Raw genomic sequence first — 23,717 nt, forward strand, 5'->3', positions numbered from 1 at the left:
GCCACAACAGATGTCTCTCCTCCTTCACTTGCTTATAATAAAATGCCATGGAACTAATTTTGTGGTGCCACGTCTCCCATTTACATTCCAAGAGGGAACTTTTTTCTCCAAATCATACAAATGACCAAGGGCTCTATAATCCTAAACTTAGACAATTTTTATAAAGTATCCTATAAGCTTCTAAGAGTGTCTATTACTTAAACATTTCCTTAAGGATGGGTACTAAACTTTCTGTAGTGTCACCAAGTTATTCTCTGTTATAGTTTCATAGAGAAAAATTACTTACTATGAAGCAGAATCATTGAGCTGATATTCCCTGGATCTGCTGAAGCAAGCTTGTACCCCACCATCTCGCCATAACCGTTTAATCACTCCTGCTAGTTCTGGAGTCATGACTCCTTCTTCAGCACTGCCAGCTAAAACAAATAATTGCCGGGCGTCATCCTGAAGAAAGCAGTTAAGAAAGAGATAGATGACTCTCCATTTCTTTAAGACTTGATGACAGTCTCTTTAAAATATACACATATTACATGTTATGTTAAAAGAGGAGTTGTTACACAGACCTTTTCTGACAGGCCAGCATGACAGAATTAATTATAAATTATTATAAATTATTCTTATTCTCATTTCACTACAGTTCTAAGTCCAGAACTGAGCTGAGGAATGATTTTACTTCCCCACCACTCCTCCACACACCACTATCCCCAGAAAAGATCATTTCTGGCCAGCCCACAAATCTCCATCCAGACTGCTAATAATTTTTGAGAGAAAAAAACTGGTTTATGGGACAGGCTTATGTAAAACATTCCCATTCTATTAAAGGAAGCCTACAATAAAAATAGAAATAAAAAGACTAGCACATAAGAGGTAAAGTCTAAACACCTCAAAGGGAGTAAAACATTAATCAAGTTTAAGAAAAAAGTATTCTCTTCTTTGCCTTCAGCCCAGACAGTAGAACAAGAAGAGGAGATGGAGGCACTTAAGGAGTCTAGAAGCCTAATGGGGGAAATAAATCCCTCAGGGAAAGATTCAAACAGTCCCTAGATTTCCCTAAAGGAATAAGGAATAATAATGTTCTGAGAGAGTGAAAGGAAGGGAGCAGGAGGAAAAGAAAGTAACCATAACTTCATGAATCATAGCCATAGTTTTCTTTCTTTCTTTCTTTCTTTTTTGAGACAGAGTTTTGCTCTTGTCACTCAGGCTGGAGTGCAATGGTGTGATCTCGGCTCATTGTAACCTCCGCCTCCTGACTTCTAGCAATTCTCCTGCCTCAGCCTCCCAAGTAGCTGAGATTACAGGCATCTGCCATCACGCCTGGCTAATTTTTCTATTTTTAGTAGAGAGGGGTTTCGCCATGTTGGCTAGGCTGGTCTCGAACACCTGACCTCAGGTGATCCACTCGCCTCGGCCTCCCAAAGTGCTGGGATTACAGGTGTGAGCCACCGGGCCCAGACATAGCCATAGTTTTCTAGGTGGTTATAGTTTTTAAACACAAAATATGTGAGGGAGAGGACAGAAATGGATTATGAGATTTTTATTGTTTTGCTTTATTCTATCCATCCCTACTTGTTGGCTTAAAAATAAACACAGGTCTCATGGGATGATTTTCCCATCCACATCTAATATTTATCTACCTTGAGAGATTCCAAATAACTATAAAAATAAAAAATTTAAGAAGTATATAATGTGTAATGAAAAAGTAAAGGAGAAAGGGAAGCAATCATTTGTATCTTAAGTAGTCATCAGGACAAATAAACTAACAAACAAAAGTCATTTCAGACCACAGGTGAACTCACAACCAAAAACTCCAAAGACGTGAATTACCAGAACTTGTGCATCCACCTTAGCAAAACAAAACCATCCATGGTGCACTCAAATTATTTTTGCCAAACTCTGGGTCTCCAGCTCTAATTGCTTTTACCTAGTAATACTTCCTCCTTTGTGATCCTTTCCTGTATTCTTTCTAGTAATATTTAGGCTCAATCCACTCTCATTTAGCTTCTGAGATCAGGCGCATTCAAGGTGGCATGGCGGTAGACTAGGCTCAACTCTAAGAAACCTTAGCTGGTCGAGCACGGTGTCTCACGCCTGTAATCCCAGCACTTTGGGAGGCTGAGGCGGGCGGATCACAAGGTCAAGAGATTGAGACCATCCTGGCCAACATGGTGAAACCCCGTCTCTACCAAAAATACAAAAATTAGCTGGGTGTGGTGGCGTGTGCCTGTAGTCCCAGCTACTCGGGAGGTTAAGGCAGGAGAATTGCTTGAACCCAGGAGGCGGAGGTTGCAGTAAGCTGAGATGGTGCCATTGCACTGCAGCCTGGGCGACAGAGCAAAACTCCATCTCAAAAAAAAAAAAACCTTAGCTAAGATCTATATGCCCCTCCCTTTCTTTTCAAAGATAAAATTTTAAACAAATGAATGAGAAAAGTTGAAATATTAGACAAATTGGCAAACATACTCAGCAGTGAGCATGTCCTTCTACATATGCAAGGTATGGTGCTTTATCTAACATTTGAAGTCTTTATAATCCCCTGGTTCTGAACTTTGACCTATACCCATGCACGTATTCAAATAACCTTATTAAGCACTACTTTTTTTGCTGTCCTGACTCTATAAATATTCTTTTAGGAGGAAACACTTTTTTCTTATCACTTAATTTCTTCCACTGACCTGCTCTTGCTTCCCCACAATAAACCCTCTCTAAAGGTCTATAAAGAGGTCCCTCTTGGCCGGGAATGGTGGCTCACGCCTGTAATCCCAATACTTTGGGCGGCCAAGGCAGATGGATCACCTGAAGTCAGGAGTTCCAGACCAGTCTGACGAACATGGAGAAACCCCCGTCTCTGCTAAAAATAGAAAAAAACTAGGCGGGCATGGTGGTGCATGCCTATAATCCCAGCTACTCGGGAGGCTGAGGCAGGAGAATCGCTTGAACCCAGGAGGCAGAGGTTGCGGTGAGCCAAGGTCACACCATTGCACTCCAGCCTGGGCAATAAGAGTGAAACTCTGTCTCAAAACAAAAAAAAAAAAAAAAAAAAAGAGGAGGCCCCTCTTTACAATAAACTTCACACCTCCACACTTAAGCAGATGTGAAAAAGGAACCTATTCCACACCCAGCTCTATTTTCCATTCACACTCTCTAACCAACTATAAAAAACTAGAGTAGAGGCCGGGCACAGTGGCTCACACCTATAATCCCAGCACTTGGGGAGGCCGAGGCAAGTGGATCACCTGAGGTCAGGAATTCAAGACCAGCCTGGCCAACATGATGAAACCCTATCTCTACTAAAAATACAAAAATTAGTCAGACATGGTGGCGGGCGCCTGTAATCCCAGCTACTCGGGAGGCTGAGGTAGAAGAATCACTTGAACCCAGGAGGCAGAGGTTGCAGTGAGCCGAGATCGTACCGTTACACTCCAGCCTGGGTGACAAGAGCAAAACTCCGCCTCAAAAAACAAACAAACAAAAACACTAGAGGACAATAAGAGAGGAGCTATAAACATAAAACCTTACACACAGAAGGAAAAAAAAAAAAGGAATGTTTAAAAATTATAATATAGGATTACAGATTAGGTTGTGTGGACACCAGAAAGCTGGATGATTTAGGAGGCCTGAGAGGGATTAATGATGTCAACTGCATCTGGTGACACAGGAGTGTTAGGACCCAAAGATTAATGACAATTGATTTGATAACGGAAAGAAATGGGGCCGGGCGCGGTGGCTCACGCCTGTAATCCCGGCACTTTGGGAGGCCGAGGCAGGCGGATCACAAGGTCAGGAGTTCGAGACCAGCCTGGCCAACATGGTGAAACTCCATCTCTACTAAAACTACAAAAATTAGCTGGGCATGGAGGTGCGCGCCTGTAATCTCAGATACTCAGGAGGCTGAGGCAGGAGAATTGCTTGAACCTGGGAGGCAGAGGTTGTAGCAAGCCATTGCATTCCAGCCTGGGCGACAGGGCAAGAGTCCGTCTCCAAAAAAAAGAAAAAAAAGAAAAAAAGAAATGAAAGGGTAGGGAGATAAATAAAGGAAGACAGACGGCGGGGAATAAAATTAAAGAGGGAAAGAGAAAAGGGACAAACTAAAAGAATAAATAACTGAGATAGAGAAAAAACCAAGAGACAGGGAAGAGAATAAATACAGTGCTACTGACCAGTTACCAGATACAACAAATACAACAGAGAAGTAGAGTTAGGTGACAGGGAGAAATGAGAAAACAGAGGAAGAAAAAATAAGACCACAGATAGAGCTGGTATAAAGAAGAAAAAGAGGAAAAGAAGGAAAGAAAAGCAGGGGGTGAGAGAAGGGATAGGAAAGGGTAAGACAAGGATAAAGGCTTTATTTTTGCTTGACTGCCAAACTTCCCTGCTCAGATGCATAGAAAAATAGTCTCTATGTGATATATTTCACAAAAATATAAAAGTCACATTCACATACTTTCTTATTTTTTGATAACAAGTCTCTCATTTCACAATCCCTAATCTAGCTCCTCTTCCTTTATGCCATTTCTAAGACACTTTCTAGTCTAACACTATCCAACTGTGACTACCCTTTCAGTATTTCCCCTCAACAATTTCCTATGTTTTTATTAAATATAAATTCGCATTTGATTAGTTGGGAGTGGCTTATAAGAGTTCCTAAGCAACTTCATAGACATATAGGTTTTGCCTTTCCAGGGAGACTTCCCAAATCATTTCCTTTTATTTCGCCATGGCACGTAAGTATGACACTCTGAATACAGCCAGTGAGTCCCTTAGATGTAGGAAATAATTCTATAATTTCCCAGCCTTCTCTGGATCTTAGCTGCTAATAATATCAAAGATCTCCTGCCTTCATTTCAGCGCCCTCCCCAATGGCATAAAACATCCTAATTACATATGCTCTAATTTTATAAACTAGATCTTCAGGGTCCACTAAGTATTATTATAATAATACAACTTTTTAAATAGCTGACATGTGCAAGGCATTAAAGAATTATACTAGGGCATGTTATACTCCAATTCTGTAGCCTAAGGTTCCATGTAGTATACAGTATTCTTGAATATCTGACTTAGATATTCAAGAATTTGGACTTAGTGCTCATGTCCTTACAGAATTTATTCTGGGAGGCTGATTTTGGCCTTTAATCTGTACACCTCAGAGAGCAGAGCTACATATCATGGCAACCTTTCTCTTAGATTATTTTAATATACTATTATCAACTACTATAAAAGTCAACAGTGCTGTTAAAAAAAGAAAAAAGCAATTGAATAGAACAGTTATCCCAGAAACCTACCGTGCACCCACAGAATCCCATTTCCTAGGCTCCTCTTGGGGTGGTTTTATCTAACACCTGCTGAAGTAGATTGCTAACACTTCTCAAGTGAGCACAAAGTACTTTGCTACATTTTATCTTGTTGCTTAAATTCATTTCCCTAAAACATGAAGCAAAAATTTTGCTTAACTTAACTGTATCTGCTGAATAAGAGCAAGTGAAGAGGAAATGAGAAACACTTACTGCCCTGGCAGCTTCCCCAAAGTCAATCTTTAGCCGTCCCATGGCTCTTATGATTGCAATGATGGACTGTATAGTATTGCTGTAGACAACTACTTTATATTGTTTACATTCATCCTCTGAATAGCCATCTTCATGTATGATTCTTTAAAACAAAGAAAACCACAAGTCAACACCACGGACCTAAAATGAAAAGATACTATGGACTTTTTATGCATTAAGAGAAATCCTAGTCTAACAAAACGCCACATTCCAACTTACTTCATCTGTTTCACAATGGTGCTTTTACCAGATTCTCCAGCACCTGTAAGAAAAGAAAACCAGACTTTGAATTTCTCGGTAATCAACATAAAAGTATAATATCAACATGAATGATAACTCTAGATTGATGAAAACCACGGGTCCTAGGGAAAATTTTGGTGAGGCTTTCATGTCTATCAAGAAAATGTATGGAGCTTCTCCACTACAGCATTTTGCTTTCTTTACATAACTCAGCAACCAAGTATAATTTATTGAAAGTGTCCTAGGGCTTGCTTGGTATCATTTGTGTAAAATAGGCATATCCAATGACAGATGGCAACATAAACTTTTGGAGGAACTCATTCGCTACATAAAACATGATATAAACACTGAATGTGGGCAAAAATGAAATGATTATTTTTTGGTCTATTCATTTTTATTAATTCCTCTGTTGCTGCCTCCCTATACCAGAGAAATGTTCTGAGAGCAATACTATCAGTCACAGGACTAAAGATGTATCAAACAGAAGCAGAGAAGGCATTGTTCCTATCAATTTCTCACCATATGCCATCTCAAGACCACCCTGCCCTCCTTAGCCAGCTGGATCACTTTAAACAAATGACCACAAATGTCAAGCTGGCCTTCCGACCTCCTTGACAAATCCACCTGCTAGATCTTCCCTAGTCAACTTATTTTCCTATCTTCCAAGATGCCTATATCACACCACCTCCTCTCTCTCAAATTTTATAAACCCCTTCCCACTTCTGACTCTCAACTGATGATCCTGCCCTACTTTTCCATAAAAATTAAAACAATCAGAAAAAACTACCTCATTTTCCCACAACGACATCTACCAGTCTCTCTGTACCTCCATTAATATTCTCTACCTTCATCAATGGATGAAAAGTCTCTGCCAATGTTTTAAAATCAACTTCTCCCCTTATGCACCTTCATTTTACCTACTCAAGGTCATGGCTGCTGCAATTTCCCATGATATTTCCCATATCTCAAATATGATCAATTTTTTTCTTTCCACTGGGTCATTCTCATCAGCATACAAACTATATATTTTCCATCTTTAAATCAACACACATACACACCCCTAACTTTCCTTGACCCCACACATTTTCTTCTAGCTACCACACCATTTTCTCTATCCCTCTTTGCGGCAAAACTCCTCTAATGTGCCATCTATACTCGGTGTCTCCAATTTCGTACATCCAATTCTGTCCTTCAGCTATGCTAATCAGGCTTTCATCCCCACCACTCTACTGAAACTACTTCTCAAGGTCTCCAAAAACTTCCATCTTGACAAACCCAGTTGGTCAATTATTGGTGCTCATCTTAGCCTCTCAAGGAGAATTTGTCTAAGTTGAAATATTTTCTTCATTAGGCAGGCTTCTAGCCAACACACCCTTCAGGTTTGATTCCTACCTCACTCCTCAATCTCCTCTCTCCGGTTTCTGAATTATTATTATTATTTTTGACATGGAGTCCTGCTCTGTACCCCAGGCTGGAGTGCAACAGTACAACCTCAGCTCACCACAACCTCTGCCTCCCAGGTTCAAGCAATTCTTCTGCCTCAGCCTCCTGAGTAGCTGAGATTACAGGCACCCACCACAACACCCAGCTAATTTTTGTATTTTTAGTAGAGACAGGGTTTTTTGCCATATTAGCCAGGCTCGTCACAAACTCCTGACCTCAGGTGATCTGCCTGCCTCGGCCTCCCAAAGTGCTAGTATTACAGGCGTGAGCCACCGTACCCAGCCCAGTTTCTGAATTCTAAAGGTTGTATTGCTTCAGAGCTCCCTCCTTGGCCCTTTTCCCTATCTAAACTCATTCTCTAAGTTATCTAATCTCACGGTCTTTATTTTTTGGAGACAGACTCTTGCTCTGTCACCCAGGCTGGAGTGCAGTGGCGCAATCTTGGCTCACTGCAACATCTGCCTCCCAGGTTCAAGTGATTCTCCTGCCTCAGCCTCCTGAGTAGCTGGGACTACAGGCACGCACCACTACACCCGGCTAATTTTTGTATTTTTAGTAGAGACGGGGTTTCACCATGTTCACCAGGCTGCTCTTGAACTCCTGGGCTCAAGCAATCCACCTGCCTCGGCCTCCCAAAGTGCTGGGATTACAGAAGTGAGCAATCGCACCCGGCCCTAATCTCATGGCTTAAATACTATTCAAAAACTGATCCTAACAGTTAACATCTAGTGAATACCCTTGGCCACGCTGTTCTAACCACTTTGTTTGTAGTAACTAATTTAATCCTCACAATAACCCTGAGGTAGACATTATTACCCCCATTTTACAGATGAGATAAATGATGCAGACAGATGTCAAGTAACTTGCCTATAATTACACAGTTAGTAAGTGGCAGAACTGAAATTTGCATTCATAGTTTGGCTCCAAAGCTGGTGTATACTGCCTCTATACTAATGATTTCCAAATTTAGATCTCTAATCTTGGCTTCTAACCTTGGCTCCAGATTCATATATCTAAACCATCTACCTGATATTAGATTTCTAGTAGGTATTTAGATTTCACAAACCTAAAATGCTCAAAACTGAGATACTGATTCCCCAACTCACTGTCACCTCAAAACAAACCCTGCTCCTTCCTCAGTCTTCTCATTCCAGTAAATGGCACCAACATTCACCAGTTGCTCAAGCCAAAAATGTTAAGTGACACGTGACTAACGTGCAGATAAGACAAGGACGCCAGTGCCAATCTGTATATTAAATATTAGTAAAGCTTAATTTTTTTAAATAAAGCAATATAAATAGTTAATATAATAGTTTTAACAGTTTGTTCCTGCACATTGGAAACCATAGGCCTAGATCACTGCAAAAGCTTCCTAAATAGTTCAGTGCTTCAGACCTTGCCTTTTCTAAAACCAGTTTGCCAGTCAGTAGGTGGAATAAACTTTGTAAAATGCAAGTTAGATCTTGTCACACGATCTTCAATTATACTCAAAATCCATGGGCATTATGGTGCAATATACTCTGGCCCCTGCCTACCTCTTCACCCTCATCTCTTGTTACTCTCCACTTTGTCCTCACAGCTCTTGTCAGACCAGCATTCTTGCTTTTCCTCCAACATACCAAACCGGTTCTTACTGCGTTAGGTCCTGACTCTGTCTTTCCTGTCTTTGCGTTTACTGTTACCTGAAATAAGTTTTGCAAGATTTTCTTCCTCACAGGAACAGCCTTTTCTGACTAATCTATCTAAATAGCTCCCACCCCGTCACAGTCTCTCCCCTTATTCTGTGTTATGTTTTTTCATAGCACTTACCACTTCTTCACATGACAGATTAGCTCATTTCTTATCTTCCCCACTAAAATATAAGCTCCATGAAGGCTTATTCATCCCTGCATTCCCAGGGCCTTAAACTGGTCATGACATAAATTATCTACTCAAATAAATATTACTAAACAATGAATAATATTTAGTAACCATGATTCTTTACTAAATATTTCTCAACTTTACTAACCAAAAGTTAATTAAAATCCAAATATAAAAATTCTAGACAACTACATTCTTACAGAATCAAAAGGTACATTTATATATGACCTTGTTTTATTACATAATCGATAATCGGGGTAGTACTAAATAGTTAATATTCAAGTAGCACACAGTGACTTTCTTAGGATGCTGTTATAAAAAGGTGAATCTCTCATTCATATCTAAAAAATCCAATGATTCTACTCTGGGAAGAAAATACAAATGCATACCAGTTATATTTTAAATTGTTTAAAAGACAGAATTCCCAGATTATCCATAGTAACAAGAGCTACTAAATTAAGAAAAGTTGAGATTAATGAATTAATGTGTACCATTCTTTTATATATTGAAAACCACATTTCCATCATTCATGTGAGATTATCTTGAATGAAATAATAAATCTATTAATCTCAGAATCAATTTCTACCTATCTCATTAATCCTACCCTACGGATGTGCTGATTTTAAAAAAAACAAAAAAAACCCTCTGTTGCCCTACCTCTCTCACATTTTTCCAAGGCTCCCTGAGAAAATGTCAGTTTGCCTTTCCCTTTATTATCACACTAATATCTTCTCCCGAGCTTCCAGTTCCATCTCAGGGGCACTATTTTTAAAACCATCAGTTTATCTAATAATTCTCCAAATTATTGAAACACTTTCTATAACCCTTTCTTATTAGGTCTGGGCTCTTCACTTTTATCTCAACTCTCTGTGCTCCACTGTTCTAGCAGTAAGCTCCCTTTTCATAACATCTCATTGTTGTGTTTTCCCCAAGCTGCTTCCTATGTTCCATCTCCCTACCCCACAACACATGTGGTGTTTGGAACTTCCTAATTTTATCTGCACATTTTATCTATCTTTTTTCAAAAATTTATCACAAGTTTAAGGAGAGATTCAGTTGCCCATCTTCAATACACCAGGGAAGTCATAGTTGAAATACAAAGAATGGGAAGATGCAAAGGATACTGCAAAGACAGCATCTATGGCTTGGAAAGGGAGGAATTGAAGAGGACTCTGTATGCAGAAGAGATGGAACTGCGCAGGGGGTTAGGATACAGAGGGGAGAAAAAGTTGGAAAGGTCCCAGAAACAGGATGGAATAGGATCCATTCAACATAAAAGGATATCCTATATAAGTAGAAGAAAAGGATGAGAGGCGAAGTCACGGAGATTTTTAGGAATAAAAGGAGGAAGGAAACCATGTTAGTCTCATTCTCAATAAAAGAGGCAAGGCAATCTGCAGAGAATAAAGGGAGAGGATTAACTTAGAAAACTATCTGGGGACAGGGCATGGTTGGCTCACACCTATAATCCCATCATTCTGGGAGGCCAAGGCAGGAGGATCACTTGAGGCCATGAGTTCAAGACCAGCCTAGGCAACATAGGCCAACTTCATCTCTACCAAAAAAAAAAAAAAAAAAAACAAACAACAAGAAATAACACAAAAAATTAGCTGGGCCTGGTAGCACACACCTGTAATCCCAGCTACTTAGGAAAATCTCTTGAGTCCAGGAGTTCAAGATTGCAGTGAGTTACCACTGTGCTACTGCACTCAAACCTGGGCACAGAGCAAGACCTTGTCCTGGCAAAAAGAAAAAGAAAATCACCTGTGTTTCTCTACAGTTTGGATACATAATCATCAACACTGTTAGACCAAAAAAAAAAAATTCACCAATATGTACTCTAATGTAGAATCACTGTATTTACCTAAACATGGGGGTTTTTTTGTTTGTTTGTTTTTTGTTTTGAGACAGTCTTGCTCTGTCACCAGGCTGGAGCGTAGTGGCGCAATCACAGCTCACTGCAGTCTCAATCTCCTGGGCTCAAGCAATCCTCCTCCCTCAGCCTCCTGAGTAGCTGGGAGTAACTGGGACTACAGGTGCACACCACCGTGACTGGGTAATTTTTTTTTATTTTTAGTAGAGATGAAGTCTCACTATGTTGCCCAGGCTGGGCTCAAACTCCTGAGATCAAGCAATCCTCCCTCCTCACCTCCCAAAGTGCTGGGATTACAGGGGCGAGCACTGCACCCAGCCACATGTTCTTAACTGTATTTTTAAAAAGCTCTCTGAGCAGGTACCAGAGCATATGCTCTCCACCCCTCAATAACATATATTACATTATGGGTATGCAAAGTGAGAGATGGTGATAATTTCTTTGCAAGATAATTTTTAAACAAGGCCCAAAGTGATTGGAATTTGGAACTGCTAAAACAAATAAACCATTATCATATATGAGCAAACTCATTCAGCTCACATACAGACTGATTTTAAAAATTAACCCTGACAGATGGCTAATTCTCAAAAAAAAAAAAACACTATCCCCTGAGTCCTTCTCTTTTTTCTCTTTCATTTGACTAAAGTCAGTCCAAAGAAGGTACATGAGTATACTATGTGAATTTCTATTTCTGTGCCTTCGAGCACAATGAATTTCCTCACCTGAATGGGGGTCAATAGAAAATGCTTAAAACAGTGCCTGGCACCTAGTAAATGTTCCATAAATGTTAGCTAGCTATTATTTATGAATGCCGTTTCCAATGTCGAGAATATCACTAAGTAATGTTAAGGCCTCGCAAAGTTTCATTTAGTAGTAACAACCTGGATACTGATGTTGGTTCAAAATTCCAGTAAAAATGGTGTAACTATTTAGCAGTGGTTTCATAATAATAAAATCCTAGATAGAATCTGGATTCACACACTTAAACTGCAACTTATAACCTAAAAGTTACGGCAAACTATAATATATCAGAGCATTAGTCGTTTTCTTCACCCTATCCTGAAGAACAAAAATACTATCTTCCTTAAATGTATTTTCAGCCCCAGATATTCCTGTCTACTATCGCCTCTCCTTTTCATCCATTTATACCTCTATAGCTTTTCCTTGAAGCTTCCTCACAGGTCTCTCTGCACCACTACCACCTGAGATAGCAGTTATTCCACGGGTACCTGAAACATCTCCTCTTCCTTTTAAATACTGGTTTCTATAGAGAAATCTTAAAATTTTTAATAACAGGATTATAATTAGAGTATAGTCCCTCTTCCAGAGGTCTGGACAGCCAAGTCCCAGTATGGCACTATTTTTAGATAACCTTCTAGTCAGTGCTAGACCAAGACTCTCTCTTCTACGGGCCCCCATTATCAGACATATAGGAACATATGACCAGAATAGGCACAGACAGCCCCTCCCTCATGGCAGGCTGAAAGCTTGATCAGCAAATAAAACTGATTTTTTTGCTAACTTATTCTCACCTTTCATTTACAAAGGAAAGAAAAAAGAATTGTGAGTATCTACAACTAAAGATCATAGGAACAAGTCCATACTATTTCCAATAGGAGTACCTACTGCTCCCGGTTGATTCCTTTTAGTGACAGGTATAAGTATGTAACTCTAAAAATTCAAAATAAGGTTAAAAATGACATTTCGGGCTGGGTGTGGTGGCTCATGCCTGTAATCCCAGCACCTTGGGAGGCCAAGGCGGGTGGATCACCTGAGGTCAGGAGTTCAAGACCAGCCTGGACAACATAGAGAAACCTCGTCTCTACTAAAAATACAAAAAATTAGCCAGGTATAGTGGCGGGCACCTGTAATCCCAGCTATTCAGGAGGCTGAGACAGGAGAATCGCTTGAATCCAAGAAGTGGAGGTTGCAGTGAGCCAAGACCGTGCCATTGCACTCCGGCCTGGGCAACAAGAGCAAACTCCATCTCAAACAAACAAAAAAGAATGACATTTCATTCAAACGGCTTTTCAAGGTACTATACTTAATTAAAAAACCAGTTGCTTCTCAGTTCAATAAAAGGCTAGAAGAATAACAGATAGGAAAAACATCACTGAGCAAATAAAAATTTTTTTTCAATAAACATGTCTCCCACATGCCTGAAAATGCTGAAAATTGTGACTTCAAATACAAGTAAGTTTATGGACTTTACGGTCTGGTGGGAGAAGTTACAGATCTATTTTTCTTGTGAAATTACTAAGTTTCCTTAGCCTACAATCTCAAAATAGTTTTTCAGCCAGCCCACTATCCCTCCAAACATGACAAGCCTCTATACATGCTATAAGCATCCGTGAAACCCCTATTTAACTCAGACTTCAACTCCTTGCTGAAGCCCTCCTCATTCATTCTGAACAGTTATCACTTCCACCCTGGTGGCTGGCATAGATTATTCCCTTTGACCATCAGTTCAAGAGGTTAATTTCCAAAACTAGCCCCCAAACTGTCCTTCCCAGCCACCTCACTTCATTTTATCTCTAGCCAGCTCTGGCTACTGTAAAAAAATTATTTGACTATATTCCTAGCTCCTAATCTCCTTGCTTCTCATAAGCTGCTAATTGGTTTTCTTGATTTTGATTAAAATAGTAATGAAACCCTTTCTGCCACAACCTGAAAACCCTTCCATATCTCTGTAATTCTCCCTCAAGGGCACCCTGACCAGGCTCAACCTGGCTTTACAGGGTAATGTCATACACTGTTACATTAGTACTTGGTCAAATTATTGTAATTATTCGGGTTGTGCCTGTTTAGGACCCCACTAGCCCTAAGCTCAAAGCACGATCCTTGAAAGCACAAAATTGTGATTTCTTTTTGTGCACCCCCCGCCAATCTAGAGCAAAATCTAGGACAGAGTAGGCACTTAATGACTATCTGTAAAATGAATGGCTTGAGTTTCTATAATATTCAGTGGTTGCTTAATCACATTAATCACAATGCCAGATGCAATGGATGGAATCTTCAATGTAGGTAGTTAACAGAAACAGAAGATTTCCATTCCTATGCTATCTTTATTCAGCCTCACACCCACTCTTGGCCCTTCAACTCTCATCCCATGACTATACTGACAATAAATTTGGACTCACTCACTAGCCTCACTCCCTTCTAAACTTACTCTCAAACCCTTGTCCTAGCTCCCTTGCACTCATCATCTCATTCTATCCCTAACACCTAAAAGAGTATACAAAACATAGTGAGCACTCATTTATTATTTGTTCAGTGAGATTATAAATGAATATCTTTTTTTTTTTTTTTTTTGAGATGGAGTCTCACTCTGTCGCCCAGTGGCACAATCTCAGCTCACTGCAACTTCTGCTGCCCGGGTTCAAGTGATTCTCCTGTCTCAGCCTCCCAAGTAGCTGGGATTACAGGCGCCTGCCACCATGCCAGGTCGATTTTTTTTGTAGTTTTAGTAGAGACGGGGTTTCACCATCTTGGCCAGGCTGGTCTTGAACTCTTGACCTCATGATCCAACAGCCTCGGCCTCCCAAAGTGCTAGGATTACAAGCGTGAGCCACCGTGCCTGGCTATGAATGAATATCTTAAGGATAAAAGAAGGCAGTGAGTTGTAACTGGAAGAGAGCTAATGGTTTTTCTTCGAAAAAGATTCTTCTAGAAAGCAATCACATACCAATTACCAAAAAGCCTTAAAGGGTGCATGAGAAAATTTTGATAAAACTTAATTGACATATTAGAATTTCAGAACATCCGCCTGCCCATAATCTCTTCTATAAAAATCCATACTTCGCTATCTCAGTGGGGAATGGCCCACACGATCTAGGCCACATCCTTTCCTGTGACTGAATCGAGGGTAAATACCTAACACAGGAGTCACCTAGTCACAGGCTGTTGGGGGCCTATGTGACCTAGCTCTAAAAGATAAGCAGGACCAACTGGATTATCTGAGAATCTCCACTAGGAGATACATGTGAAAAAAACCTAGGCTACCATTATAGAGCTTCATGCACAACAAGGTCACTAAGGAAAAGATTCAGAGGAAGGTTGGTCTAGAGAGAAGAGAATAGACAAATGTTCAGTGAGACTTAAAGGAGAGAGCTCACAAAAAAAGAGACATCAAGTAAGTGAGGAAACAGAGAATGAATGGGGGAAGGGCACCTTTGTTTGACAACAAAGGTTGTTGCCCCAGTTTAAAAAACAAAAAAAACAAAAAAAACCAAATGGATGGGAACAAGGAAACAGAGAAAGAGATAGGGGAACAAGCAAAGGTAAGAAAGCAAAAAAATAAAATAAATAAAATAAAGGCAGAAATAGTGAAGCCAGCAAGAGGCAGAAACAGACAAAAAAGAGACAACAGTCTGGCCAGTCTCAGAGCTGCATCAGTTCCTGCAGCCTGATTCTCCAGCTCTTCCTGTATTCCCACAAACACCTTCTATATTCTAACAATAACCTATCAACCCACCAACTTTTGGTCCTAGTTTCAATGAGTTTTATTTTCCTTGCCACCAAAAAAAAACACAAAAAAACTAAATGGAAGGCTTTAAGGACATGAGAATTACCTTTTTTGCCTTTAAAACTTCAGGTTGTTTTTTATTAAATAAATACTGGATACATAAAAGGGAATACTTATAGCATATGTGTAACAAAAACATCTGTGTACCTATTGTCCAGCATAAAAAATTAAACATTACCATTTATCTTTGAAGCAACCTATGTGTCCCTCCCAATATCAGTTACTGTTTCATTAAATATTTCCAGAGGGTAAAATAAGTAATGACAGGGGGAGATGTTTTTTAAAAGCCCTAACAACCAAAATATGTCCATAATTTACATGGCACTATATGGTTTGTTCTGAGTTTCACATCCTTCACCAATTACATACATGGACAATAATCCTATCATTTTACAAGCATCATAAACCATAAAGCAGAAAGTTAATAAGCATTTTACGTTCATAAATCATCTAAAGAAGGGTTGGTTTGAGTTTTTTTTTTTTAAAAACGCAGCTCACTCAGCTAAGCAGCTCTCCTCAAAATGTTATCACTTAAAGGGGGAGAAGTATGTAGAGTTCCTTCCTTGCCTTTGATTGCTTAAGGAGCAGAAATTTGTGAGCAAGGACAGGGATCATCCTTTGGCTGCCTTAATGGTTTTTGTTTGTTTGTTTGTCTTCTGAGACAGTGTCTTGCTCTGTCACCCAGGCTAGAGTGCAGTGGCATGATCTCAGCTCACTGCAACCTCTGCCCCGCCCCAGGGCTCAAGCCATCCTTCCCCCTCAGCCTCTGGAGCAACTGGGACCACAGGCGCACATCACCACACCGGCTAATTTTTGTATTTTTAGTAGAGACAGAGTTTCACCATGTTGTCCAGGCTAGTCTCGAACTCCTGAGCTCAAGTGATCCCAAGGTGCTGAGATTACAGGCGTGAGCCACTGTGCCCAGTCTCAGTGTTCTAATTTTGGCCTTTGGTAAGTTTCCCTCTACTTATTTGAAAGCAGGGCAGCAAAAAGCCATTTTGACGCTAACATTAAATTACATAATATTTATATATGACATGACTGAAAACTGTATTTATTTAGAGTAAAAGGGAACAGAACTGACACATGCAACTGTAATCCACAAATAATCCAAATATTTCATTTTAACCCATACAAATAATTATTCATTACACTGCAGATGTCCTCCAAAATTAACTGCAATGCTAAATCATTTATCAAAACATCTTATCCCCAAATTTTACAATTTTGGGATTTAAAATGTTGAAATCATATTCCTCCCTACCTAGGGCCCTCTAACATCGATAGCAGCATAGAGCACGTTTCTACAGGTGTATTTAATCAAATGTAAATCAAACTACACTTTTAAAATTCACCAACAGCAAACACTACACACTGAGTTGCCAGATAAGGATGCCTACAATTTCAATTTCCTTTACTATAATAAATGCTCACCAAAGCTGTTAAGCCAAAACCCAAAACAGTCTGGATTTCACATATGTATTTACTTCTACTTAACCTTTTGTTACGGCATGAATTAGTGGAATGGCAAAAAAAAAAAAAAAAAAAAGGCAGGTAATAAGAAGGAGAACAATGTAGTCTCTGGATGAGTTCCCCTAAATTTTATACACACACACACATACCTTGGTATCCACAGAGGATTGGTTCCAGGACCCCCCCTAGGATACCAAAATCCACCAGTGCTCGAGTCCCTTACATAAAATGGTGTAGTATTTTCATATAACCTGCACACATTCTGCTGTACAGTTTAAATCCTCTCTAGATTACTTATAATACCTAATAAAATGTAAATGCTATGTAAATAGTTGTTATACTTTTTTGTATTATTTTTGTCATATTATTTTATTTTTCCCAATATTTTTGATCTGCCATCGGTTAAATCCAGATGCAGAACCTACTCTATATGTGTGCATACATATATATTTTGTGTATGTAAACACATACATACATAGTACAGCTTAAAATACAGCTACCAAAAAAATTCACATAAGCACTCTCCAAATCCTCTGCATACCTTTTCAGGCTCACCTTCTACACTCTTCCTATACCAACCCTTCATTTCAATCAAATCTATTTGCTCACTCATGTTCTTAGTCTTTGTGCTTACTATTCTCTTTGTCTGGATATGCTTCTCTCCAGCCTCTGCCTTAAGAGTTCCTATTTAACTTTCATCCCAGCTTCTTGCTTGGTAAAATATTCTAAAAGGAAGAAACTTAAAAAAAAAAAAAAAGTTGCTATTTAATTTTCAAAGCCCATTTCAAATGTCACCTCCTCTGGGAGGGCTTCCCTGACATAAATGTCTCCCTCTCTTCCTCCTCCTCCTCTTCCTCACAAAATTGGCTATTCCTTCTGTAATCACATTTTATTATCATAGTTTACTTGCATATCTTCCCTACTTGAACTGCTTAAGAATTCTGTATATTTCTCATTTATATGTCCAGGCTAGAAAATAAGTTAATAAATGAGCCTCCCACTGAACAGTCCAACAATGAAAACCAAAAAGCTCAATAAAAAGTAGCCTTGACTAAATGCAATGGTGTATCCTGGATTGGATCCTGGAGCAGAAAATTAGTGGGAAAACTGCTGAAATCTAAATAAAATGTGAAGTTTAGTTAACATTAAGGCACTAATATTAATCTCTGAGTGTTTACAAATGTACCATAGCTATGTAAGGTATCAACATTAAGGAAAAACAGGTGTAAAGTATATAGGGACTCTGCACTATCTGCAACTTTTCTGTAAATCTAAAAATTTCCCAAAATTAAAAGTTTAGTTTTAAAAATTGAGTAGTCTAGAAAAAGTTGAAAGAACTACTTCAACTTTTGCTGGAGACATGAATGTGGATTTTAATTACAAACATAATAACAAAAATAGAGTAAGAAATATACTTTTCTTCTTAGAAGCAGAAGGAGAAAAGAAACAAATTATTTTCAATACCCTGGAATGAACCAAAATTAAGACCGCACTATCCTAACACAGACCTCAGGACTACATTACCTACATAAGTCATGGTCGTAGTTTTATCATCATATCAAACAAAGCCCTGTTTTGAAGTTAATGATTCCCAAGTTCTAATTTCAAGAAATACAGGGGAAAATGTTCTGTTAAAGATATGTCACTTTAAAACAATCCTTCAATAACTTGTAAGATTCTGGGCAAAACTCACTTTCACATCAGCTCTTTAAGAGCAGTGAATCAGGTCAGATGCAGTGGCTCACACCTGTAATCCCACCACTTTGGGAGGCTGAGTTGAGAGGATCACTTGAGCCCAGGAGTTAAAGACTACCCTGGGCACTGTAGAGAGACCTCATGTCTACCAAAAATTTAAATTAGCCTAGCATAGTGGTGCATGCCTGTAGTCCCAGCTACTCAGGAGGCTGACGCAGGAGGATCACAAGAGCACTGAATAGAGAGGACTTTTGCTGTTTCTCAAATGATTTTTTTTTTTAGGAGACAGGGTCTCACTCTGTCAAATTTTTTGTAGAGACAAGGTCTTGCCATTTTGCCCAGGCTAGTCCTCCGGCCTCAGCTTCCCAAAGTCCTGGGATTACAGGACTTTGCCCAGCCAGTACAATTTAAATATACAAACAGAGTGCATGTTTTGATCACAGCAAGGCAAGCCTGACTCAACAGCTGCTACAGCTAGAAAAAATTCAGATTATTATACTGAGCAGCAAAATAATAATAATTATTATTATGACTTAGAATACTATCTACTTCCAAGGTAAGCAATAAGAATTCTTTGAGATGTAAAATACTAACATTATTCAAGAAACAGATGTTTTGTATTAATATTAAAAACATTTATCCATCTGAAAACATGACTTGGCAACAAAAAGAAGCCCTAACAGCAATTAGTAATGGATCAACAAACACAGTAACATCTCAGCTAATCCTTAACAATCTTTCTTAAACTTTTAGGTGTCTAAGTCTAACTTGGAAATCAAAGGAAGTTAGATCTGAAGACTAGCTCTTCCTGAAACTTGTTTCTAACATCACTAGTAGACCATTATTCAGGTATAAGTCAAACAAATTTAGTCTTCTAGGTATCTTTCTTCTTTGCTTAGTTCACATCAGATATATGAATTTCTGTTACAACTTAACAGAAAGTCATGAAAAATAGGGTATTTCACTTACATAAAGCACTGTATCTATCAAAACTAGAACAATTAAACAGTGATCTTAACACAATGTTATTCAGTTCAAACGGCTTGAATTACAGAAATGATACAGCTGATTACTAAGCCGGTAACAGGATCACCTGGACAAGATAAAGGCTTAAAGATAACTTATGACTTGCTAAACACCGAAAAAGAATTATACCAAAAGACAATTAAAATTGGAGGGGAAGTCAAGTACTAGAGTGATTTCTTTGTATTTTCTTTTGAACATTTACATTAGGGGTACTTCATGAATTTATGTTTTTCAGGTTTTTAACTGCAGTTTTTAACTGTCTTTCTAACCAGCTTTATGATGTTAAACTAACTTCAATCAAACTCAAGAATAAGAGACGTAACACAAAAAGTTATCTTTATAACTTGCTAAAATATTCCATCTGGCTAATAATATTAAGTTCACAGACAAAGGACCCCTGAGGTTCAATTTAAATCCCTCAGTGGTAAAAAGAAAGGAAAATGAAGCTCAGTGATAAGGACTAATCTCTCAGTTTTCATTCTCTTTGCCCTATATTAATTGCATGGTATCTCCTCTTTCTGATGTGAGTTACCAGTTCAAAGAGATGTGTTTTATTATTGCCAGTCTACTATATGTTATTGGCTAGAAAACAAATTTTAAAAATGAACTTCAGTAATGTGAACAAATTTAGTGCACACTGCTCTAGACATTTTCTCTTTTTCCTTTTTTTTTTTTTTTTTTTTTTTGAGACAGAGTCTGGCTCTGTCACCCAGGCTGGATGGAGTGCAGTGCCACCATCTCAGCTCACTGCAACCTCTGCCTCCCGGGTTCAAGCAATTCTCCTGCCTCAGCCTCCTAAGTAGCTGGGATTACAGGCACGCACCACCATGCCCAGCTAATTTTTTGTATTTTTAGTAGAGATGGAGTTTCACCATGCTAGCCGGGCTGGTCTTGAACTCCTGACCTAGTGATCTGCCTGCCTTGGCCTCCCAAAGTGCTGGGATTACAGGTGTGAGACACTGTGCCTGGCCGACATTTCTTACTATGAAGACCTGCATCCCTTCTTTCCCACTCCCTTCAACAAGTCCTATTCCCCTGCCATAAAACTAAACTAAAGGTAAAAACAAAGGTAAACTATAAAGGTACAAACAAAGCATGGATAGCTCAACTCTATGAGCAATCTACTTTGCCAAACATTTTTACCTACTCTCTAACAAAAACTTAGAAGCAAAATTATTAATAAGGAGCAAAAATAGTGTTTTATTTCTTCCCTTAGCTTTGGACAATTTTCTGGTACTCATAAAAGTAGTAAGAGGAAAAATTAGTACCAAAAAAAAGCCAGGGTGATGATGAAGCACAGACCCTGAGTTGGTTATATGCATTTTAAAAAATTAATTCCTAAATTAAAATCAAAGAATTAAATTCAGGTTACATTAACTATTCTGAGTTGAATGTGTTGATAATGGGACTTTAAAATCCTGTACCCTACTTCAATTTAATTTTAAATTTTGTTTTTGTTTTTTGAGACAGTCTCACTCTATCGCCCAGGCTAGAGTGCAGTCATGCCACCTTGGCTGACTGCAACATCCGCCTCCCAGGTTCAAGCAATTCTCATGCCTCAGCCTCCCAAGTAGCTGGGATTACAGGTGTGCGCCACACCTGTAATTTTTGTATTTTCAGTAGAGACGGGGCTTCACCATGTTGGCCAGGCTGGTCTGGAACTCCTGACCTCAGGTGATCTGCCCGCCTCAGCCTCCCAAAGTGCTGGGATTACAAGCGTGAGCCACCGTGCCTGGCCTAATTTTAAATCTGAATTTAAGTTCTCTCTCCCAACTATACAAGGTGGTAATACTGAGAATGAGCAGGCACATTCTCAGGAACTAACGAGAAAGTAAAGCAGTGATATGTTTAGTTCCTCAATATTCCCATGTCATTCCATTATGTTCAACTTATATTTAGTGAGTGCCTACTAGGTGTCAGGCACTGTCATCTCTTTATTAAACATTAACTCTCTGGCCATGCCTTTAATAGAGAATTTGACCTACTCCAGTCCTTGAAAGGGTCACCTTATAAAACTCATGATACCCCATCAACTCTGCTATACCCCAACCATACATGATGGATTGTGGTTGGCACATGACAAGGCTGGGCCAATCTGATACTCTTTACCAGGAACCGGGAATGGGATCCTGGAAGCCTGCATCAGATAACATGAAGCACTTGAACTACCGGGTCAGGCAGTGCGTGAGCCACAGAAGATGTCAGAGTAAACAAAAGTTGAAGACTCAGGGGAGGCCACTCTGCTCTAGGAGAAATAGGGGAGAGGGTGGGGGTTGGGTATCACAGCCCATGTACATACGACCTACCTGTATTTCATTTCTTACCTATTCTTGAATGTCTAACACCTGTGAAGTTGCCTACTGTGTCCTTTCAATATACCTCTCTTTTACTTGCGACTTGTATGAGTGGTGTTCCTATTCCTTATGGGCAAAAACACTTTAGCATTATATTAGGTCCTGCAACAGATACAAAGATGAGAAGTACTTAGTCCTCCTGCCCTAAAAGACCATATGGTTAGGACCAGGTAAGTATATAAATAACCATATATAAGGCAGACTATAAGTGGCATAAAAAGTACTATGAGGTTTCCAAAAGAGAGGGTCATATCATATCCAATTCAGAACGTCAAAACAGTTTCACCAATGGCGAGGCATGGTGACTCACACCTATAATCCCAGCCTTTGGGAGGTCGAAGCAGGTAGATCACTTTAGGCCAGAAGTTTGAGACCAGCCTGGCCAACATGGTGAAACCCCATCTCTACTAAAAATACAAAAAATAGCTGGGCACAGTGGTGCACACCTGTACTCTCAGCTACTCAAAAGGCTGAGGCATGAGCATTGCTCGAACCTGGGAGGCAGAGGTTGCAGTGATCCAAGATCATGCCACTACATTCCAGTCTGGGCAACAGAGTGAGACTGTCTCAGGAGGAAAGAGAACTAAATAGTAATCATAATAGACAGTAGTCTGAGATTTTTTTAATGTATTTACTAAGAAAAAAAAATATTAAAATCCTAGGTCAGTCTACCAAAAACAAGTTTTTAAAAATTTTTCTGGTCCTTGAAGTCCAAAAATCTGGAATCTAGTAATGACTGAGTCATAGGACTTCGCAACTGACTGGTTCTAAGAGATGAGAGTAACAGAGGAGTTAAAACAAGTACAGTTTTCAGCCTAGATGATGTTGAGAATGCTGGACTGAAACAGAAAAGTTCCCAACAGGTGGATTTGGGGGTGAAGAGTGAAGGCAAGTTCTGTACTGGATAAACTGACTTGAGGTAAGTAGCAGGACATAGTTCATTAATACACTGGGGGAAGAGCAGAAAGAGAAGCCATCTCAAGTAGAGAAAACAGATTTTTCAAAAATTCCAAGTAAAAAATTGTCCTCTAAAAAAGGAACCAAAAGACTCTTCACAATGTCTCAGTTTTTTCTTCCACGTTTTGAACATTCCATTTTTGCACAGCTACTGATTTTCCTGCCATCTGTCTCTCTATATTGTTTTTTCCTGGTTACAGATGAGGGACTTTCAAGAACGGAAGTTAGAGGCTGAGCACAGTGGCTCAGCCTATAATCTCAACACTTTGGGAGGCTGAGGTGGGCGAATCACTTGAACCCAGAAGTTCAAGGCCAGCCTGGGCAACATGGCAAAACCCCATCTCTACAAAAAATTAGCCAGGGGTGGTGGCATTAGCCTGTAGTCCAAGCTACTCAAGAGGCCGAGATGGGAGGATTGTTTCAGCCTGGGAGGCAGAGATTGCAGTGACATTGCGGAGGTTGCATTGAGATTGCACCACTGCACTCCAGCCTGGGCGACAGAGCAAGACTCTGTCTCAAAAAAAAAAAAAAAGAATGGAAGTTAGTGGAAGGACCTGATGAAACACACACACACACGCACGCACACACGCACTCCTTTCCCCAGGAGAAAGTATGCTGTAGAGAAACCAGGGAAGGAAGAGAGACAGGATAGGAAAAAGGGAAGTATCTGCAGAGGCCTAACAACTCCCTTTTCCTTCCCAAGAAGCTAGAGAGGATGAAGAAGCTCAGCA

At 39.5% G+C, this 23,717-nt stretch overlaps 1 protein-coding gene across 1 annotated transcript in view; it reads right to left on the minus strand.

Annotated features, from left to right (window-relative positions):
* Positions 1 to 23,717, minus strand: part of GNAI3 (G protein subunit alpha i3) — a 47,792-nt gene that overhangs the window by 16,114 nt on the left and 7,961 nt on the right. The window contains exons 2-4 of the mRNA XM_032155104.2: positions 5,760 to 5,802; positions 5,502 to 5,643; positions 287 to 444 (exon numbers count right to left, since the gene is read on the minus strand). Coding sequence (XP_032010995.1) covers positions 287 to 444; positions 5,502 to 5,643; positions 5,760 to 5,802 — 343 coding nt within the window. The remainder of the gene's footprint in view (positions 1 to 286; positions 445 to 5,501; positions 5,644 to 5,759; positions 5,803 to 23,717) is intronic.

Source organism: Hylobates moloch, unplaced genomic scaffold, assembly GCF_009828535.3.
Source record: "Hylobates moloch isolate HMO894 unplaced genomic scaffold, HMol_V3 SCAFFOLD_5, whole genome shotgun sequence".
Classification (NCBI taxonomy): domain Eukaryota; kingdom Metazoa; phylum Chordata; class Mammalia; order Primates; family Hylobatidae; genus Hylobates; species Hylobates moloch.